Consider the following 19989-nt stretch of genomic DNA (forward strand, 5'->3'; position numbering starts at 1 on the left):
ATTTATAACTGTTAACTACATTCCATTTTTTATGTAGTAGCATTGATCCTTTGCATATTGATGATCCTCTTTTCCCCATGAATAATGTTGGACGAAATTGTTTCTGCATTCATCAATGTATCAAGGTGAGGCCTCTAATCGAAGTAGCCAATGCAGTTTTTTTTTCTGCTGTCAACCTAGATTGGATGGTCTTCTTGTAATTCTTGTATCTCTCTCGTCCCGAGGGGACACCTTGTTCCCTTCCCCTTTAGGTTCTTTTTGTGGATTGAAGTCCTCTGTTGTTTCTTGTCAAAGAAATGTATCAATATGAGACGTCTGTCCTGTTGGCATTATTTACTGTCAACTTTAGAATTATGGTGCGGATAGGAAGTATTTTAGTAACTTTAATATGGTACTCAGCTTAGAAAAATCACTTACACGGTGCAATCTCTAGTTTGTTGGGAAAAACTTCTTACCATGAACCAAATTTTTTAATTTATATAAATATAATAATAAAATAATAATGTGAGTAATGGGATAAATCAATTTTTTTAATTTTATTATAAATATAAAATAATAATGTGTAATCAATTTTTTAATTTAAATAATATATTATATAATATTATTTATAATTAATCTTTTTTATTTGTAAAAGTAGGCAAAATTCCACCTTCCAAAGATTGGTTATTTTTTATTTCATCTTGTTCGGTGGTACCTCTTTGTTTATTTTGAACTCTGATGCTTACTCTGACACATTTTATACCGTACACAATTTAAAATATTAAAATAATTGAAGTTAGTTTGTTATTATCCAAAGATCAATTAATTTGAAATACAACAAATCTCCCTAACTAAAGTGTTCAATATGTCAGAAAAAATCATTTTTTTTATCCTCACAGTCCTGGATTACGTCCCGGTGTCAGAAAAAATCTTTTTTTTTATCCTCACAGTCCTGGATTACGTCCCGGGTCATTAGATAAGAATTCGGTCATTAGATAAGAATTCAAAAATGAAGAGAAATAAAGAATATTACTACTGTATAAACAAATTGTATAAACAAATAGTTTTAGAGTAAGCATTACACTACACGATCTCCAAAAAAAAAAAAAAAAAATTTAGAGAAGTTATTTTGAAAAAATTTTTAGAGTTGAGCTTGAGCAGACATAAATACCTTTGTTGACCGAGGGCCTCTTTTCCAGCTTATTTTTTTCCTTGCCTGAAGCACGTCCTTAATCCTTGAAGTCAGGGTCTATTGGTGGTCCCTCGATAAGCTTTTCCTGTAAAACTTGACCCTTAGGCACTACAAGTTCGGTTCCCTCGCCTGACATGGAAAAATATCTCTCTAGTACCATCTGCATCAAATAAAGGTATTGAGAAAATTATAAACAAAAAATATGCGCCTGACATGGATTGCAGCATTTATCACCCAATGCTCATAAATATGAGAATTTTCACCACTTTACCATGGCAGCATAGGCATCAATTTTCTTCTGCCGAGTAGTTTTATTGAGCCCCCTGAAGAAAACATCGTAAGTCGATTTTCCAGATTCATGTCTTGTTCATCATTATACATGATATATGTGACCAACGCAAATAGATAAGTATAGATATATTCTGATACAAAGGGGAAATCATTGTTTATTTTTCAATAAGAAACCAACCAATTTCATAGATAATATGACATTACAAAAGAAGTGGGAGAAAGGAGGGGGAGGAAAGCCAACCCCAAGCGTAAAAGATTACATAGAATTCTTCCAGTTGATGCAACAGACAGTTTAACCACAGCTGTCAATTTACACTGAGAGAGACCCGCAATAGAAACATCTAAAAACAATCAAAAGTGAACTTGTTTTTCGAAGCATCTAATTTGCATAATGAAAAATCTAAGAACAGCTGCAAGGCCCATTTTAAACATAAACCGTTCCATTCTACTCTACCATCAAATACAATAAAGCAAAAAGGACACTGATAACATCAATGACTACAGGCGACAAAAATGTGACTATCCATGCAACAACCCTCACAGTTTCATATAAAAGTTCGCAAGAGAATCAAACTTCCGAGTAATTGACTTGGTTGTCCATCATTCTCGTCATTCACTGTTACTTGCTTCTCTCCCTCAGTTACAATATGGTTTCTTTTACATTGTTGAAGTGTTGGGGTTGCAAGTATAAAATCAATAGAGCATTTAGTGGAGACGATTGATAGGTAAAAATATTAGAGATGAGTAAAACAGATGTCTGCAAGCATATCCTTTCTTTTCTAGTTCATAAAATCTTGTTAACAGAGATAGTAACCTCAAAACTTGGGGCCAATGTTGGCTGGTACACGGATCCTTATTGTCTCCCAATCTCCATGCAACAACCCTCTCTCTCTCTCTCTCTCTCTCAAAAAAGCCAAGTTAGAACCTTCGAACGTAGGTATAAGTCTATGACCACGGCAACCACCAATTCTCCAAAAAAGAAGCAAAGGATGATGTTGCAGCCAAATATTTAGGAACAGTAATTTGTTTCAGCCCCTATTTTCTCGATTGCAATCATAAATCTAGGTTCCCATCAAAGGTATTCATTTTCTCTTACAGATTTCGTGTGCCTTCATTAAATTCTCCTTTTCCTTTTATAATAGGCTCTAATTGATGGGAAAAGTAGACCAAACCAGCGAGCATCCCCCAATCCAAGCCAAGTTGATTCAACAAGGGTTCCCAACTGGCTTTAGAAAGAAAATCTGAATTAAAAACAAAAAAACAAAAAAAACAAATTGTGTAAGGAAATCCAAGAGGATGCGCTAAATCCAACAAATCTGTTCACTCCCTCTCCTTGAGAATTAAGACATAGTTGGGTTAATCACTCCCACTCCTTGAGGATTAAGACATGCTGGGCTACGATGATCGAACTCCGTTTCACCACCTCGCTTTGAACCAACAACCTCCTCAACACTCAACACCAAATATTTGGCGTGGAAAGCAACCGATCAACAACTTCTTTGTCTCATGCTCTCCTCTCTCACTGAGGAAGCCATTGCTGCCGCCATTGGTCTCTCCACTGCACATGACTTTGGCTCGCATTGGAGACTACGTACAGCCATCATTCGAAAGCCCATGAAATAAGACTCAAGGATGACTTGCAACTAATGAAACGCGGCACCAAACCTGTTGCTGAGTATGTTTGTACCTTCAAAACAATCTGTGACCAGCTTCACGCCATTGACAGACCTGTCAAGGACATTGATAAAGTACACTGGTTTCTTCATGGACTCGACGCCAATTTTTTAACTTTTTCTATTGCTCAGATGGCTCTCGCCTCTTTCCCTTATTGATTTAGTCTCTAAAACTGAAAATTTTGAGTTGTTTTAGTGCTCCCTTGAGTCTTCTGAGGGAGAAATGGTTGTTTTGTGTGTAATAAACACTGCTAATAACCCCTAAAACATCCAACCCTGAATCGGAGAAAGAAAGAAAGAGGCTTTCCTTGCAAGAGAATACTAATTATTGCAATTCAAATATTGGGAAAGCCTCTTTCTTTCTTTCTCCGATTCAGGGTTGGATGTTTTAGGGGTTATTAGCCGTGTTTATTACACACAAAACAACCATTTCTCCCTAAAAAAAATATTCAAATTTCAACTGAATCCTTTTTCAAACCAGGAAGAGAAATATCCTGATTCTATGAGGATCCAGCAGGTTTATATGGAGTGTTTGTGGACGTAACATATATCATCTGAGAGAGAATCTTCATTAAGGCTTTAATATTTTTTTTAGGGAGAAATGGTTGTTTTGTGTGTAATAAACACTGCTAATAACCCCTAAAACATCCAACCCTGAATCGGAGAAGAGGTTATCTAGGCAGATAGAGAAGAAAGAATGTTAAATGAGAGTTGCGCGACGGCGCCTCATCCAAATGAGACTTGGAAAGCGAAAGCGAGATAGGCCTTCGGCTTGTGCGCACAGTGGAGGGTGCCTAACCACACTTGGAGGTATCCGACTGATTGGGTTCCACTCCTGCGATATTCACAGCCACTAATCGTGGTCGCACCCATAGAAGTCATCCTGCTTCTTGTAGCAACCAACAAGGTCATTCTCATTTCCACCTCAACAGTTCTTCCAATCGAGGAAGAACCCACTCGTCAAGGTCGTCGACTCACTCTTCAGTACTAGTCGAGGAAGAACCACACCCAGTACTCTTCTAATCGAGGACGAACCCACTAGTTGGTGCCCTTCAGTACATGACCATTACATGCCCAGATATTGCCCATGTTGTCAATTCTGTCAGAAAATTTTTGCATGTCCCTAATGCAGATCACTTTCTTGCTGTCAAGCGTATTCTTCGCTATGTTAAGGGAACACTCCACTTTGACCTTACCTTTCATCCATCCGTTGTTCCTAGTGTGCTAGTGGCTTATGCAGATGCTGACTGGGTTGGTTGTCCCGATACTCGTCGTTCTACATTCGAATATTCCATTTATCTTGGTAACAATCTTGTTTCTTGGAGTGCCAAGAAGCAACCTACTGTCTCATGCTCTAGCTGTGAATTTGAGCATCGTGCTCTTGTCATGACTGCTGCTGAACTTTTTGGCTTACGCATCTTTTGCATGACCTCAAGGTCCCCATTCCACAATAGCTCTTGCTCTTATGTGACAACAAAAGTGCTATGTTTTTAGCTCCAATCCCGTTTCTCACAAGAGGGCCAAGCATGTTGAACTAGATTATCATTCCTTCGAGAACTTAGTTGTCGCTAGCAAACTTCGCACACAGTATGTACCTTCCCATCTCCAGGTTGCTAACATCTCCACCAAAAGTGTTTCTCGACCACTCTTTGAATTTTTTAAATTCAAGCTTCACGTTCGTTCAATTCCAGCGCTCAACTTGCGCGGAAGGGGGGGGGGGGGTGTTGGGGATATTTAGCCTTAAATTACGGTTTACCATAAGTTATCATATTTGACCCTTGATCATAGCCTAATATCGTGTATCCATTTATTGCTCTTTCCATTTCCTTTGTAATCTATTTGATTCTGTAAATGATTATGAATAGAAAACTTTCACCCCATTAAGGTGGGGTGATTTTAGCAAATATTTTCAAATAGCATCCCAATTCCCTTGGGAGAATCCAGGCCTCCTAAATCCTTAGGAACTAGTCATGATCACCAATACGTCGTTGGCAACTACTCATGATCACCAATACCTCGTTGACTATTGAGTCCTCAAGCCATTTATTCCTTGTTTACAAGCTGATGGGGATAATTGCACTTCTTGGATATTTCTTTTTTCATTTCAAGCCAAGCCTTTCCTATCTTCTTATCCTCCATTCCTACCTATCCAATAATACCATAGCGATTGGCAACCTTTTTTCTGCATCACCTTGATAAATTCATGAGGTTAATGCCACAATATGGTAGAGTTTAACATTAGTTTTAATTCCTCGTTAGTCTAAGAATCTTCACGTGGTAGTCTATCATTTCTACAAACCCCTCAAATCTGTCATCAAAATCCTCAAAGGAAATGAATAAATCAATCTGGCACTCTGTTGAATGATAATCCATTCAGTGCAATATATTTTGCAGGATTCCACACTAACAATATCAATAAAGGAGATGCATGAGACTTTATGGGATAGAATCCACGGAAACAATATTGAATAAAAGACAACATAAGTGAATATTGAAGACAACAATACCTGCAAATCATGTGGCTTTCCGCTTCTGCTGTTGTCCCATGTTCATCATGCAAGTAAACTCTCCAACCCCTAAAGTCAGAGCTGTATCAGAACAGAAAGGCAGACATAGGAGAAATAAAATACAATCATCCCGTGTATTTCACCTTTCAGCTGCCTGGGCTGCCACCCTTCCGGCAATACTACGGATTTTGTTTGACTGAGGTGTCTCTTTTCCATCAAGTGATTTAGGAAGTCCAATAATAAATTCATCAGCTTCCTACAGTTTTTTTCTTTTTCCATCAAATAATGTGCAATATAGAGAGGAAATAAATTTCCACATGTTGATAATATTTCATTAGCAATATCGTGAGAGAGGGAGAGATGCATACTTCCTGTTCAGCAATCTCAATAAGCTTAAACTCAAGCTTTTGTCCTCGCAACTCCAGAACCTAAGCCAGCTAAAGAAATTAGGAAGCCCAAACATTTGATAACACACAACAAAGGGTTAAAGGCAGTTGTGTAAATAGAGCGTCGCGGACTGTATAAATAATAATTACAAAGTAGAAACAGTCTTCCGATCGCGACATTATAAACACTTGTGTCCCAGAAGAAACGTAATTGAATAAGAGTATCGATCATCACTGCGTTAACTACGCATTTAGCACTAAATGTGGCAGAAAAATAGGCATTTCCATGCCACAGAAAAACAAGCAAGTAGGAAAACAGTGGAGAAGTTGAATGTCCTGAAATTAGAGGGTAGGGAAAAGCGCAGAGACGGCGGAATGAAATCAAATAAAGTGTAATAGGCAGAAAAATTACAGTAAGAGGACGAGTGGAAAAGCCTTTACTAAGAGCAAGTCCAGTGCGAGACGTTCCGAGGTCAACCCCTAGACTGAAACCTCCTCTCCACTGCGGGTCGAGCTTGCGGCGAAGGGCGTTGGGAGGAAGTTCGACGGAGGAAATTGCGGTTTTGCATTTGCAAATTAGGTTAGGAGATGGAGGCAGAAGAGGAAGGGAAGAGGGTCGTGGAGGACAGAAAATCGCGGAAGAGTGAAGTTTGTGGCTTTGCGGCGGATAGGGTTGGAAATGTAGCGCGCACATTATTTCCAAGCCAACAAGAGGCTCCGCAGTACCAAATTATACAATTATGTATGCGCGCGCGCGCGCGCTTCTTCACTTCCTCAGGTTTTTTTTTTTTTTTTTTTTTTTCCCTTAATTTAGCATAGAAAAGTGGAGAGTATTGTTTTGATTTATTTGTGTGTGTGTATATTTTGTTAAAGAAAGAAGTGATTTTAATTATCAAATTTGTGGTTGGTTCATGTTTTGAGTGAAAGGGAAAAGAAGTAATATTGTTGTAAAAGGAATGAAAGTGGGTGGGTTTGTGGTCCTTGGGCTTACAATTTATTGGGCCCAGAATTTGATGCCTATTAACCAAACCACTGTCCATCAAAACTTAGGATGTGATCATATTTTTCCATTTACATTGTCTGAAAACCAAACGTGCAATGGAAACAATACTACAAATATTGATTCATTCTCTCCAATCTTTCTTCTATTTCTTCTCCTCTCTCTCCCTCTCTCTCTATGATGTGAAAGCACCCCTACCGCATTCATTACTAATAATGCCACTACTGTTCTATATAAATGTCAAATGACCCTTAATTGGTGTTTTTTTTTTTTAAAGTAACGAGGTATTAAAAGTCAACTGTTACTTATTTTTTAAACTTGAAATTAAAATAACGAGGCGTAAGGGGTTTTGGGAGAATATGCAGTTTTGGGTATGAAATTTGAATGGATAGCTGAATTGGAGTTGAGGGAGAAAAAAAGAAAGTGGAAAGAAAATGAGGTTTGAATTGTTGTATAGAAGGTGAAGGGAGAAATGGAAGGAGATCAGATTTGTTGACTGTTTCTGCTTTATATGCTCCTTTTTGTATTGGGGAAAAGTACCAAGTCTTCCTCGACTTTTATGGCTCCCCCTTTTTAGTACTTTGCCATTTAGTAAATTTAGAAGAGATGGGTTCCTTAGGTTAGGTTAGGTTAAGTGAGGAGGGATTATGATGAGGCCATGACAATTTGTTTTTAAAGAAGGCTATTCAATTTCATTAAAAACTTGGATAGAAAAAGTACGACAAGCCCGATACGTGTAAGAGTATAACATCCAAACTCACAAAGGCATTTGATAGCTTTTTTGGGGGAGGAAGGAAAGGAAAGGAAAGAAAAGTAGAAATATATAACCTCATAAATGCATTTGGAAAACATTTTATAAGTTTAGAATCTTGAAAAATTACACAAGATTTAGTTCCAAAAGATGAAGGTGGTGAAGGAAAACAACAATAACTCCCAAGGATGCGGTATTGAATGGAGGCATTAATAATGCAAACCAATTAAATAAGAACGCAAACCAATTAAATAAGAACGCAAACCAATTAAATAAGAATGCAAAATTCCATTTATGATGATAATAGAATAGGCCACACGGACGCACATACAATTTTATTCTCACTAAAACTACGGCACTCACCTTTTCAAAATCATCCCACCTTCAAATAAAGCAAGCCTCAAACAATCAGTAATTAGTAAATTACAGCATGGAATTCAGAGAATGAATTTTGCAGTTAGATGAGAATTCCCAAGTCCGATTAATGAAGCTTTCAACCATAAAAGTAGTCAAAACTCAACAAACTTTATAATCAATACCCAGTAAAAGGTCAAAATTTCCTCTCTTTTTTTCCTTTTTAAAAAAAAAAAAAAAAAAAAATTGAGAAGAGGAGGTATGTTTTATTGCCTAATGGCGTTGACGAAATCCGCATCAGAAACTGCCGAGAGTTCGATCTGGCTAACATCGTCTTCCTCGAAAGGAGCCGGGAGGTTAAGATCTATGAAACTGTCACCTAACTTTTTGGGTGGTGGAGTTTTGGGCGGAATTGAGTTGGGTGATGAGTAAGCGGTGACATGAGATCTCTTATGGCCGCCCAGGGCTTGGCCGGAAGAAAAAACTCTGAAACAAACAGGGCACTCGTGAATTTTCCTTTCACCCATGGAAGCTGCATTTTCACGGTGGGTTACCAGTTGGGGATTGTTGTAAGTTACAGAGAGTTTAATCTTCTTGTGGCTAGCTCTATGCCCACCAAGTGCTTGATAAGATCGAAACACTTTGTTGCATGTTTCGCATTTGTAATTCCCTCTGTTCCGATTCTTTGGAAATTTCAGCGCCTCGGAATCATCGGTCTCCTCCATAGACTCTTCTACTTCCTCTTCTTCTTCATCCTCATTGTCCTCCTCCTCCTCCTCCTCCTCCTCATCCTCCTCATACCCACCTCGCTGCTTCGTCCATTTATCCCGAGAAAGCATCATCAGCCAAAACGCAACGTCTTGTTCCGTTGTGCTACCGGAGATCGAACTAACTTGTTCTGCCTCCGTCCACGATTCCGGCTGGTTCACCTTCTTTTCCTGAAGCCGTTTAAAAGCACTGTAATGATGATGCTCATGGACATGCTGGTGATGGTGGTGATCGAGCTTACGAGTCCTCTTCGATCTTCTCCGAGTAGGGTTCTTTGACGACTCTGTTTCACTTTCCCGGTCCTGCAGAACCACCGAGCCTGCGTCCACGGCGAATGAGAATTCGGGATCTACCACCCGAATGCTTCGTTTGGGGTTCTCTCTTAGCCCATAACCCAGACCCTTTTCCTCTGCGTCGCCTTCCGAGGATGAGGGGGACGACAGGAAAGAAGCAGAGTCGGCGTCTTCGCTCAGGTGGGCATGCGGTGGCGGTGGGTCTTCTGGTTTGGGTGGGAGTGGAAGGTTCATCAAATGGGACCTCATATGACCTCCCAAAGCTCTGCCATTGGAGAAGCTTCTGAAGCAGAGCTTGCACTTGTGCCTGTCCATAGATGAAAGCACAAAAAAAAAAAAAAAAAAAAAAAAAAAAAAAAAAAGATTTTTTTTTTCTTTTTCTGACAAAACAGGGGGAAGGGAAACCCACAAAGAGAAAACAGAGTATGAAACTTCTCCTCCTTCCTCCCTTTCCTTTCTTTCTACGTGAGAGAGAGAGTGTAAGCTGAAGAGTAGGTGACAAGCAATCCTCAACCAATAGATATATACAAAGCTACGAAACAAGTATATTAAATTTTCTATATAAAAAAAGAAAAAAAAAAAAAAAAAAAAAGAAATCAGTTTTTTTTGGGAGGAGAATGAATGAGGAGAGATTTTGCGATTGGTAAAGGGTACATTGGTACTTTTAGTGGCCTTCCAGGATTAAAACGGCAAGAGCATAATAAATGGGGAAAATAATGTAGAAAGTAAGATGCAAATCAAGTAGGGAAGTATGTAAGTGTTGCCCGTTTCCACCATTTATTTCCATCCCTTCCCACTTTCAGATCCTATAATCCCCAAACTACCCTTCTCAATTTTTTTTAATAAAAATATATATATTATTGAAAAATGAGGGGTGGTTAGATATTTGGATGAGCTGAACAGAAAAAGAAAAGAGAGAAAAAAAAGAAAAAGTGTGATTAAGTTGAATTTAGCGGTCATTAATTAAAAACACTGTGGGAATTAAACGAATAATTACCAAAATAAACCGATGCCATTCTTGTACAGGTCAAGGAAACTGCCTGTTTGTTGTAACGATAGGCAGAATCGGGAAGGGCTCAGGTCTTCTCATCTAAAATGCAAAGTCCCAATTTTTAAATTTTTTTAAATAAAAGGTGTTTCTTTTATTCGGCTGATAAAGTCACATGGCGGTGACAGTGAATCAGCAGCAGGAGGAAGATGCTGAGTCCACGTGTGAGAGGATGTGTCGGGGGAGGGGTAAGTTTAGCAAAAAAAAAAAAAAAAAAAAAAAAAAAAAAAAAAGAAAAAAAAGAAAGGCCCTTCAAAAATGGATCTTTGGGTTGGAAATTGAATGTGGAAATGAGATGAAAAGGGGATGTGTGGTGGGGAAGGGAGTAAATGTGCGTAATGTTAGGGGGGTTTAGTAGACGGAGTCAGGGAGGTGGGTTAAAGTTAATCAAAGGGTTAAGGGATAAGGTAATGGGTGTTTCCAAACAGGAATGAGACGGTCCACTGTGGATTAATGAATTGTACCGAATTGTTGAATTAGGAGTAAGCATTTGGGCAACACAGGCACACCCCTCCCACTTGATTGGTTTTATTTTTATTTTTCAATTAAATTTAAATTGAGAATCACGCGGTTTCCGAGACTTCCTCACTAGTTTCACCTGCTAATCCAACAAATGGGTTCCTCACCCTTTTCTTATTCTTTATGCTTAATGAATAGTAATATGGTTAAGAACTTGTTTGATAACAAAAACAAAGAGATAGTGTGATGCCAACTCCCAAGTTTCAACCATTAAAATTAGTGCTTTAAAAGTAGTTTACTAAACTACTTTGACTCATTTGGATCATTTGTTACTTGAGAGTTAGACGGCGTCTAACTCTCAAGTAACAAATAGGTAAATAATTGAGAGAGGAGAAAAGAATCCAAGACATACAGAAATAGGTAAATAAAAAGTGTGTATTGTGAGGAAGGCGGGAGGGAGGGAGGGAGGGATGTGAGAGATGTGAATGACGCATCATGAGACCAGCGGCGCACTCCATATAGGTAATAATAGGGTTGAGGCCTTCACTTCCGTTTCTGAAACTATGGAGAGAGGGCGGGAAGAGAGGGAACGAGAGTCACCGCCAATAATGCTTGTGCCATTCTAAACTAACACGCTCTCCTCTTCTCCAACTCTCTCTATTTACCGCCCCTTTGTTTTGTCTTCATTGCCATCTTTTCTACCTTCCTCTTCCGAGAACAGCATTCTTCTCTACCCATAGCATTTAATATTATTCTATAAAGAGTATCGACTGCATCAGAAACCAACAAGGAATGTGTTTTGGGCTGATATGGGGTCTCCTTCTGCTCATTGGGTTTTGCATTTAATGCTATTGTTTTGTTAGTATCACATGTTGGTTATCTACACACACAAGTAGGGGGTTAAATTAACACACTTCAACAAGCCCTGCTCTGCTCTTCAAATGGAGAGGCTCCAACCACCCGTTAATCCTTGTGTATGATAAATGCTATCCCCTTTTCTGTTTATTTACGCTTTCCTTTTTCATGGACACCCACTCTTAGCATTCTCAAATACATGTACCATTCAATGCTCTGTGTTATTTCTCTTCTCACCCTCAACTCTATTCTTTTCAGTTTTATGGTGAATGTTCGGACAGAGTTTCTTCGGAACAAGAATTCACAAGCTTGGGATTTGAAGAATTAGAAGATAAGATCCCATTCCTTCAGAAGCTGCAGAATGTGGAATCGCAGTCATTCAAGCAGCCTAACTTTCAAAACTTGGTGAAGCTGCAGCACTTCAACAAGCCAGGGGAAAAGGGAGTTGGTAAAATTCAAGAGCTCGTACAGCTCTACTCTTCACCAATTAACTCAGAAACGAAGGACCAAAATGAACCTCCAAATTCCAAGGAAACAAGAAAACGAAAGAGATGGAAGGCAACAAAGAACAAGGAAGAAGTGGAGAGCCAAAGAATGACCCATATTGCCGTCGAGCGCAACCGGAGACGCCAAATGAACGACCATCTCCACGTTATCAAGTCCCTCATACCCACCTCCTATATACAAAGGGTACTATTTACAACAATAAAATGTTTTGACATTTTCCTGAAACAACTTGTACATTGTTTTGTCCAGTCCTGTTAAAGAATGTAAAATTATAATCTCACGCGTTTTTGTGCACATGAAGGGTGATCAGGCATCGATAATTGGGGGTGCAATAGAGTTCGTGAAGGAATTGGAGCAGCTACTCGAAGTCTTGGAAGCACAGAGGAAAGGAAGGAAAGGAGCGGACAGTGGGTGTAAGGGTGCGCAATCAGAAGTGGGAATGGGCTCAAATGGAAGAATAGGAGAAGGAGTTTGCGCAGAGATGAAGTCAGAAGTGGGTGAGATAGAGGTTACCATGATTCAAACCCATGTAAGCTTGAAGATAAGATGCCCCAAAAGGCAAGGCCAATTGTTGAAAGCCATTGTTGGTTTGGAAGATCTTAGGCTCAGTGTTTTGCATCTCAACATTACTACCTCACAAGCCACTGCCACCATGCTTTACTCCTTCAATCTAAAGGTATTGCCTCTGCCCCCTGTATTCTTATTTTTCTTCCTTAAGAGTTTAGGGTTTAGAGGGGGGGGGGGGGGGGGGGGGGGGGGGGGTAAATTATTAGTCTGTGCCCTCCTTCTGTAGTCAACGTCAACCAGTCTGACTTTGGAACTCAAGCACAGTGCCTCGGTTACAACTTCCAAGAGGCCGCCTCTGTTCCTGCCTTCAACATTTTTGTTTTTTTTCTAATAAAATGTATGGTTTTTGCTCCACAAACTGAGGATGGTGTTTGTTGTACTTGTTGCATGAACCGTTCCAGTTGGTAAGTTGAGCAAGAAATATGATTGGTTTTTAACAAAGGGGGGTTTTATGTTGAGTGCGTGTGAATTCAGATAGAAGATGAATGTAAGCTAGGATCAGCGGAGCAGATTGCAGGAGCAGTTCATCAAATATTCAGTTTCATCAACGATGGCAGTCAAGTCAAGTCAATGAGGCGAAGGCAAATTTCAGGCAGGACAGTGGCAGTCGCTGACTATGGAAGGAAGGGGGGCCCCCTTTTCCTCCCCCCCTACTTCCCTTCCAAGAAAAAGGAAAGAAAAGAAGAAAGCAAAGAAGGATGAGAGGTTGAGTTGGGTTTTGTGTGGGCACCTCGAATGCAGTTGTTGTTGTTGTTGTTTAGTGTAGTGCAGATGGGTTGGTCAGAATGGCAGGAAAGATGATGTTTACTGCTTAATACAGGTGTCTGTCGTCTCCCACTTCACGCAAATTCAGAAATGTTTTACAAAATAAATTATATTAATACAACAGCAACACCTTTTTTTGGTGGTCGGCTTCCTTAATAATAGTTCATGGGATTTGGGTTTGGGTGGCCCATGAGCCAGCCATTGCGCCAAGGGAATGAGACAAGTATTGTGCATACTCACTCACTAAGGAAAAGGATTTGTTTGTTTGCAGATGAAGTGTTAAACTTAAGAATTTCATCCACGAGTAATGTGCTTAAATGTTCTTAGCGCAACCAAAAGAGATGGGCATAGCAGCTTCTCTCCTAGCTTACAAATTGCAAAATATCATTCTAAATAACCGATACACTCAAAATTCAATTAGAGAGTGGAGTACTCACTGTGAAAGGGAAGGAAGGAAGACGTGAGTCCATACCAAGCATTTTGCACACCTTCATTGAGCCTTTTTCAATGATCTCACTCCCACCATTGCTACTTCGTCTCCTTAACTGATTATAATCTGTGTGGTCGCATTGTGTTTCTCCTAATTGTTTATTTGTTGTTTAGTTTCTTCTGCTTCAAATCTCGTGGGGAGTGAATGACTTCCTCTCACGCTCCTGCTGTTTTAACCCCAAAATTATGAATAGGAGAGTGGAGAGGAGTAGAAGTGCGTCGCAGTCTGGGCCGGTTGAGGAATAAAAGCATGGGCCACTTTTTTATAGGCCCGAAGTCTACGGTGATGCCGAAAGTCTTAACATCATCCAATTCCAGGTCGGGGTCGATAAAAGGGAAAGATAGATGTAGTAGAAATCCTACAACTAAGATTTGAGTCAACTTGGTCGACTGTGTCGCTGGATTACTCTCTTCTCTTTGAATTCCTCAATGGGAAGGGATACAAACCGGAATCGTTGTGTGCAGTGTGGATTTGGAACCAATCAATTGTTCCTTCTGTACTCACCCGGGAACATGCATCTTGTCAAATGCGTAAGCTTGCTTGCTTGCTTTCTCAACATTTCTCCCTCCCCCTCTCCTTTTATGCGATTTTTGCAAAATCCTTATGCTGCTTTATGTTTTAAGGACAACTGCAAATCCGTTGCGGACGAATACATTGAGTGCGAAATCATGGTGAGTCGTCCACTCCTTTACTACGATTGTTTCTATTTGTGTATGCAATTGCTTTGTCTGAGGAGTATATGATTTTTCATGTGGTAGATTGTTCTTATCGATTTAATACTGCTCAAGCGCCAGGCTTACACACATCTGCTCTACAACCTAATTGATACAGATTGCTTGTCTCGTCAGGTACACACCCAATTGCCTCATTTCCTTCACACGCACATAACAAAATCAAATGGATATTTGTTTTTCTCATTTCACATGGTATGTGATGACTGATAACTCGTAACTCTGTTCACCATTTCGTTTTATTTCATGAGTGGTTATCAGTTTTAGCTTCGCTATGCGTCTCTGAAATTTGGATTGAGGACTTTTTTTTTTCTTTTTTCTATTTAAATATATAAACATTGATGAAATCTTTTAGTTGGATTATTATTTTTTCTAATTATGGTAGAAAATGTTTTCTCTTCCCTTCCTTCCGCTATATTTCTTCCCTGCTGAATCGGTAGTCTTCTGTGTTATGCAATATGCCCAAGATAACAAGCCAAAATAAACAAACTCCAGCAACAGGAAAACAGCTTTTACAGAGTGCTGGAAGCATATGGACAAGAAGATAAAGAAGGAAAAGAGAGTACACTAGGATTATAATGGTGAAACGTTTATAATCCTAATACGGTTTTTTCCTTGGCTCTTTTGTAGGATTTAGCGTGGAAGTTTGGACTTAGTTTTCTTCTTTTGGATGCTTGTATCCAATTCGGTCGGGAAGTCCCCACCCCTGGGATGTCTTGTCCTTCTCGTACTCTACTATTTACATCATACTTATTTCTTTAATTTCTACATTGTGTACCTTAGCCGCAATCAATTAGACAGGTACATGATTCTGAGACTAAGTGAGAAACAATCATCCATGACCTTTTCATCAACAATTGGGATCTGTCAAAAGGTTTGCAATCCCTCCTGTAACCATTTTTTGGTTGCTTTAGGTGTTTCACGATGATCACGTGCATTTATCGAAGTTGTCTCAAACATCTTTGTAGATTTTGATGGATATTTGTGTCGGAAATATTATGTTTATTTGTGCGCTTCATATTTTGTCAAGAGTATTTCTGAGGAGCTCAGCTGGGGTCCATAAGTAAGTTGTAAAACATTTTCAAGACTGTTGCTTTAATTTTTTAGATGCTTCCAAATTGCTTTTCTTCAGTGAAACCAGCAATGGAATATGCGTCCATTTGCCCGTAGGACGTCTCATTTTGTTTCTAATTTGTTTGTTTCTCATTGCTTGCGCAGGTACAGGTACAAAGACTTTTTCTTTGCCATCATTATTTCAAGTTACTTCAAGATCTTTCTTGTTTGCATGATGGTATACTTTCGATAGTTCTAGTTGTTTTCTTTTTGTTGTAGACATTGCTGTTTAATTAATCTAAAATGCATTGAATGAATACTTGTGTATCTTTCTGATATTCGTCGTGTTTTACTGCAGATCTGGGAATTTCCATCTCCAGTGATCTTCATTATAGATTTATTTGTTTTATCATCCAATGTAATAGCAATTAAAGGCAAGGAAGACTTAATTTGTCCGCAGCAGATAACTCTGGGGTCTTGGATGGTTATTGTATAGATTAGGAATTTTGCCAAATTCACTTCTAAAATCTTTTTTGTGAAGCAGTGATCACGGAGTCAGGTGTGAGTAGATGCGTTGGAACTTGCTTGTGTGCTCATGGAGCTAAGTTTCTGGCCACAAAGCTTTTTGAGAAATGAAGTTTAAAGATGGACACAGGCACAAGAACTTGGGGTTATGTGAGGTCAGACTAGATTCCAAAACTAATTATGCAACTTTAAGTATAGAAGATGATGATCTGGATTGTGGTTTCTTACACAGCCAGATTGATGAAAACTATTTCCAGAATTGGATCGGATATTTTAAGGAGTCCATAACTTTGGTAGTGAATGTGGTGGCTTTGAAAGGAGGTATGTTTTTATACTAGTGACATTTTGTTAATTGTAAAGACGTAATTGGTATAAATTTACTTACTAGAACTCCCTTTCTAAAATGGTTATAACTGATGATGTTGGATTGGCGCTCAACTCATCCGTCTATCTGAGAAATGAGATAAGATGACATGAACAAGACAAGATTGATCTGATATACTGCGTCATGAGCTTGTTTTTCTTTTTCTTTTGTTTCTTCTTCTAAGAATTGGGAAATTAAAGAAGAGACTTTTAAGGTCGAATCAATTAAAGATTAAGATTTAAATGAGGGGGAAGGAGAGATTTGTGTGAGGTGAATTTGTGGGAGTGAAAAGGGTGTGGAGTAGAGTGAAGAGGGGTAGGAGAGATTTGTGTGAGGTGAATTTGTGGGAGTGAAAAGGGTGTGGAGTAGAGTGAAGAGGGGTAGGAGAGATTTGTGTGAGGTGAATTTGTGGGAGTGAAAAGGGTGTGGAGTAGAGTGAAGAGGGGTAGGAGAGATTTGTGTGAGGTGAATTTGTGGGAGTGAAAAGGGTAAGAGAAGGCCATCCAAGAAAACAAGACAAAACTGGATTTATACACTGATACAATTGTGCAGTCTCTCTGAGTAACTTTTGCACATCTTGGACTAACAAGACTCTTGTCTAAAACTACTGCCCTCATCATTTTTTCGTAAACCAACTTCGAACCAACTACTCGTCGCAGTTCATTCCCGGCATTTAAGTGTATAGAATCCAGTTGTGACAGTGAAGGGAAACATTGTTTTGTTTTCTACAAGCCCACCTGCGGACAACAAGTATTAGATCGGCCCAACCGTCAAAGGTCATCATGATTGGGCAAATAAGGCCCAAATTTCAATTTCTCCTTCATTGCCAAGTTTCCAATCAAATCTTAATTCTTTGGTTAAATATTTTGCTCTAACACCACATTTTTGTAACTATAGATTTACAAAACCTCCTCTAAGTAGGTTTTTATTACACAATTAACCTTTTTTTTATTTTTATTTTATATAAATAGAGATGTGGAAGTTTCCTTTTAAGAAGCCCTTCCAGAATGTAGATGGAGTGAAGACAGGTGGAGGAAACAGTGAACCCTAAATGATTTGAATAAAAAGGGGGAAAAGACAAATTTATGGGTTGAATTAGGGTGGTTGGAGTAAACCAAAGGCTGATTAGTCTATTTATCGAGAAAAAAGAGAAGAAAGGGAGGAGCTTTTTGAGACACGGTGGAGCCCACCAAAGGTGTGGTGCCTCACTCTATCATTATGGGATCTTAGAATTTGATGGAAAGATGCAATTATTGCTGCATGGAATTCCAAACAAAAATTAATTCCAATTCCAAACCCCCCTTTCTTTTTTGTTTATTACACTTTGAATTTCTTATCCACAACCCATGAACAACAAAGCGTCGCTTTCATAATTTTCCACCCGCAGCCCTAGTTAATTAACAATATCATTACCTTGTAATTGCTGCAATTAACTACAAAATGACCTGTTTAATCGAACCCTTCATTAGGTTTACATGGGCATTATAATGCTTATTGAGACATAATTATAAAAATCTGAGTCATTATAATGCTTATAAAGATATATCGACTTAGTATAGTGCTAAATGAGAGCTCTTGAGTTTGAAGTTTGAATATGAGAATAAGTGGCGTGAGTCTTATGAAGTTTGAAAGAGTACAATGGTAAGACTAGAAAAGAGGAAGACCGAAAATTACTATGTACAAACAAAGTTACGTTACGCAAAGACACTCCTCGATGTGCGTGGTCTCGAGTTGAGAGCTGACTTCTGAGGGAGTAAGAAGGGTTGATGGATGAAGACGTTTTTTTCTCCCCTTCCCAGTTTCCACACAACTCCGTGACCCACACCCCAGTGTGCTTTTTGGTTTCTCCCCAAAGGCAGCCATGATTCCAAACAACCAGGTCCCTCCTCCCCCCCACCTTTCCCTTTCACTCACATTAAGGGTTTTTGTTTTTGTATTTCGTAGTGCTTGAGGGACCTCTCTTCCTTCTCAACGAATCTTCCCTTCACTGCCAACCAGCAACCAGCTCGTCCTTCATTTGGGACACACAAACAACACACATCCCAATCACGTTCAACTTTATTCTACTTTTCCTTCTCGATCCTTGTTACTTGTAACCGCAATGGGCAGGCCAGCCTTTAATCTACTTTTTATCCTTTCAAAGTTTAATATTTAATCAATCCTTCTAATCATTGCAAAACTTTCAGAATTAACAATTCTATCTTCCACCTTCCACGTTTATTGCCCATCTATGCTCATCATTTACCCTATATCAAAACTTAACTTCTCAAGTCCTACAAACCATGAATTACAAATTAAATTTGAGGTTACTCACTAATAATCACAACTTCTCCTTTTTCAATTTCCTCTAACTAACAGCTTTCTTCTTGTTGACAAAAATGTTGCAGGAAAGGAAATGACACATGTGGAGATGGATATTATATTGTCTCCATTAAATATTATATTCTATCGGAATCCTATGATATATATATTCCATCCAAAAGAGATTGAATAATCATTGTACAATGATTTAAATCTACTACCGAAAAAAGGAAAAATAAAAGGGGTCAATAAATAAGACAAGGTGGAAAAAAATCTTGGTTACTTTTTTTTCTGAAGAAAAGGAAAATGTTAATTACTAGTTCTTATGATCCATCAAAGGTCAGTGGTTGCACAGTAAAATAGAGATTTTTATTTATTTAAATATAATTTTTTAAGATATTTGTGGATTAGATTAATGAAGCGGTCCAGCAGCACATGAATCTGAAGCCTCAAAATCAGAGAAAATCCAACTCAGATCCTGTGAAATGGCTTTTGACGTCGGTGTGGGCCGCGAGCAAGATACTCACTCACTCACTCACTCACACACCCTTTACTTCCAACGTCAACCATTCCAAAGCTGTTCAACAATTTTGTTTTAACATATTTTATGTATGGGCTACTACGCCTACGCGCCTCTCTTTTTCTCTCTCATTGCATTCTCCCTCCCTTTTCCATTCATCAACTCATGAGTGTAGTTCTAAAGTTTTCTTATACAATTATTGTTTCACTTTCAACTCTCCGCTCCTTTTTCCTTCCTTTTTCCCAATCAAAATGTTGCTCTTCTTCTCTAATTTCACGTTGTATTTAATTTTAATATGCAACACGAATGTAATATTGAAAAATAAGGAGGAGAACTAATGTCACATAAGTTGGACTCAAGTATTTGCGTATTAAGCTTGTTTGGGGCGTGAAAGAGAGAAAAAAGGGAAATGGAAAGAGAAGGGGAGAGTTGATATTGGAATTTGAGTTGAAACAGGTTTCATCATTTTCCTTTGCACAAATCTACAGCCCCTACACAAACCCAAAAGTTGTAAAGTGATTGAAAGAGAGACAAAGTGATGCATTTTTGAGTCATCCCTCATTTGGTTACCTCCAAACTTTTGTTTCCTCCCAACCCCATTGCATCCCAC

At 38.8% G+C, this 19989-nt stretch overlaps 3 protein-coding genes and 1 pseudogene across 5 annotated transcripts; 2 read left to right on the top strand and 2 right to left on the bottom strand.

The window, feature by feature from the left end:
• Positions 1–989: 989 nt before the first annotated feature.
• Positions 990–6761, bottom strand: LOC111791236 (Polynucleotidyl transferase, ribonuclease H-like superfamily protein). The gene is made up of 6 exons (XM_023672498.2): positions 6441–6761; positions 6011–6070; positions 5786–5898; positions 5643–5711; positions 1443–1494; positions 990–1331 (listed from the first exon to the last, which is right to left on the bottom strand). The coding sequence occupies exons 1-6, from the start codon at positions 6720–6722 to the stop codon at positions 1209–1211; spliced, it is 699 nt and encodes a 232-aa protein (XP_023528266.2). The 5' UTR covers positions 6723–6761; the 3' UTR covers positions 990–1208.
• Positions 6762–8285: 1524 nt separating this feature from the next.
• Positions 8286–9744, bottom strand: LOC111791112 (zinc finger protein ZAT9). Its single transcript, XM_023672326.2, has one exon. It carries the CDS (start codon positions 9507–9509, stop codon positions 8400–8402), a length of 1110 nt encoding a protein of 369 aa, XP_023528094.2. The 5' UTR covers positions 9510–9744; the 3' UTR covers positions 8286–8399.
• Positions 9745–11609: 1865 nt separating this feature from the next.
• Positions 11610–13556, top strand: LOC147793338 (transcription factor bHLH67-like; annotated as a pseudogene). The gene is made up of 4 exons (XR_015420344.1): positions 11610–11675; positions 11815–12246; positions 12365–12739; positions 13105–13556. The product of XR_015420344.1 is annotated as a transcription factor bHLH67-like (transcript).
• A 559-nt stretch (positions 13557–14115) lies between these two features.
• On the top strand, positions 14116–16584 carry LOC111790953 (protein ARV 2). 2 transcript variants are annotated; one of them, XM_023672092.2, is made up of 10 exons: positions 14116–14415; positions 14509–14556; positions 14644–14733; positions 15247–15292; positions 15414–15490; positions 15585–15679; positions 15835–15907; positions 16028–16103; positions 16214–16349; positions 16431–16584. In XM_023672092.2, the coding sequence occupies exons 1-9, from the start codon at positions 14314–14316 to the stop codon at positions 16303–16305; spliced, it is 699 nt and encodes a 232-aa protein (XP_023527860.1). In that variant the 5' UTR covers positions 14116–14313; the 3' UTR covers positions 16306–16349; positions 16431–16584. The 2 variants fall into 2 exon arrangements, with proteins under 2 accessions (XP_023527860.1, XP_023527859.1); XM_023672091.2 differs by having other exon boundaries at positions 14117–14415; positions 16427–16584.
• Positions 16585–19989: the final 3405 nt, after the last annotated feature.

Source organism: Cucurbita pepo, chromosome 3 (assembly GCF_057944985.1).
Source record: "Cucurbita pepo subsp. pepo isolate OVF chromosome 3, ASM5794498v1, whole genome shotgun sequence".
In the NCBI taxonomy this organism is placed as follows: Eukaryota; Viridiplantae; Streptophyta; class Magnoliopsida; order Cucurbitales; family Cucurbitaceae; genus Cucurbita; species Cucurbita pepo.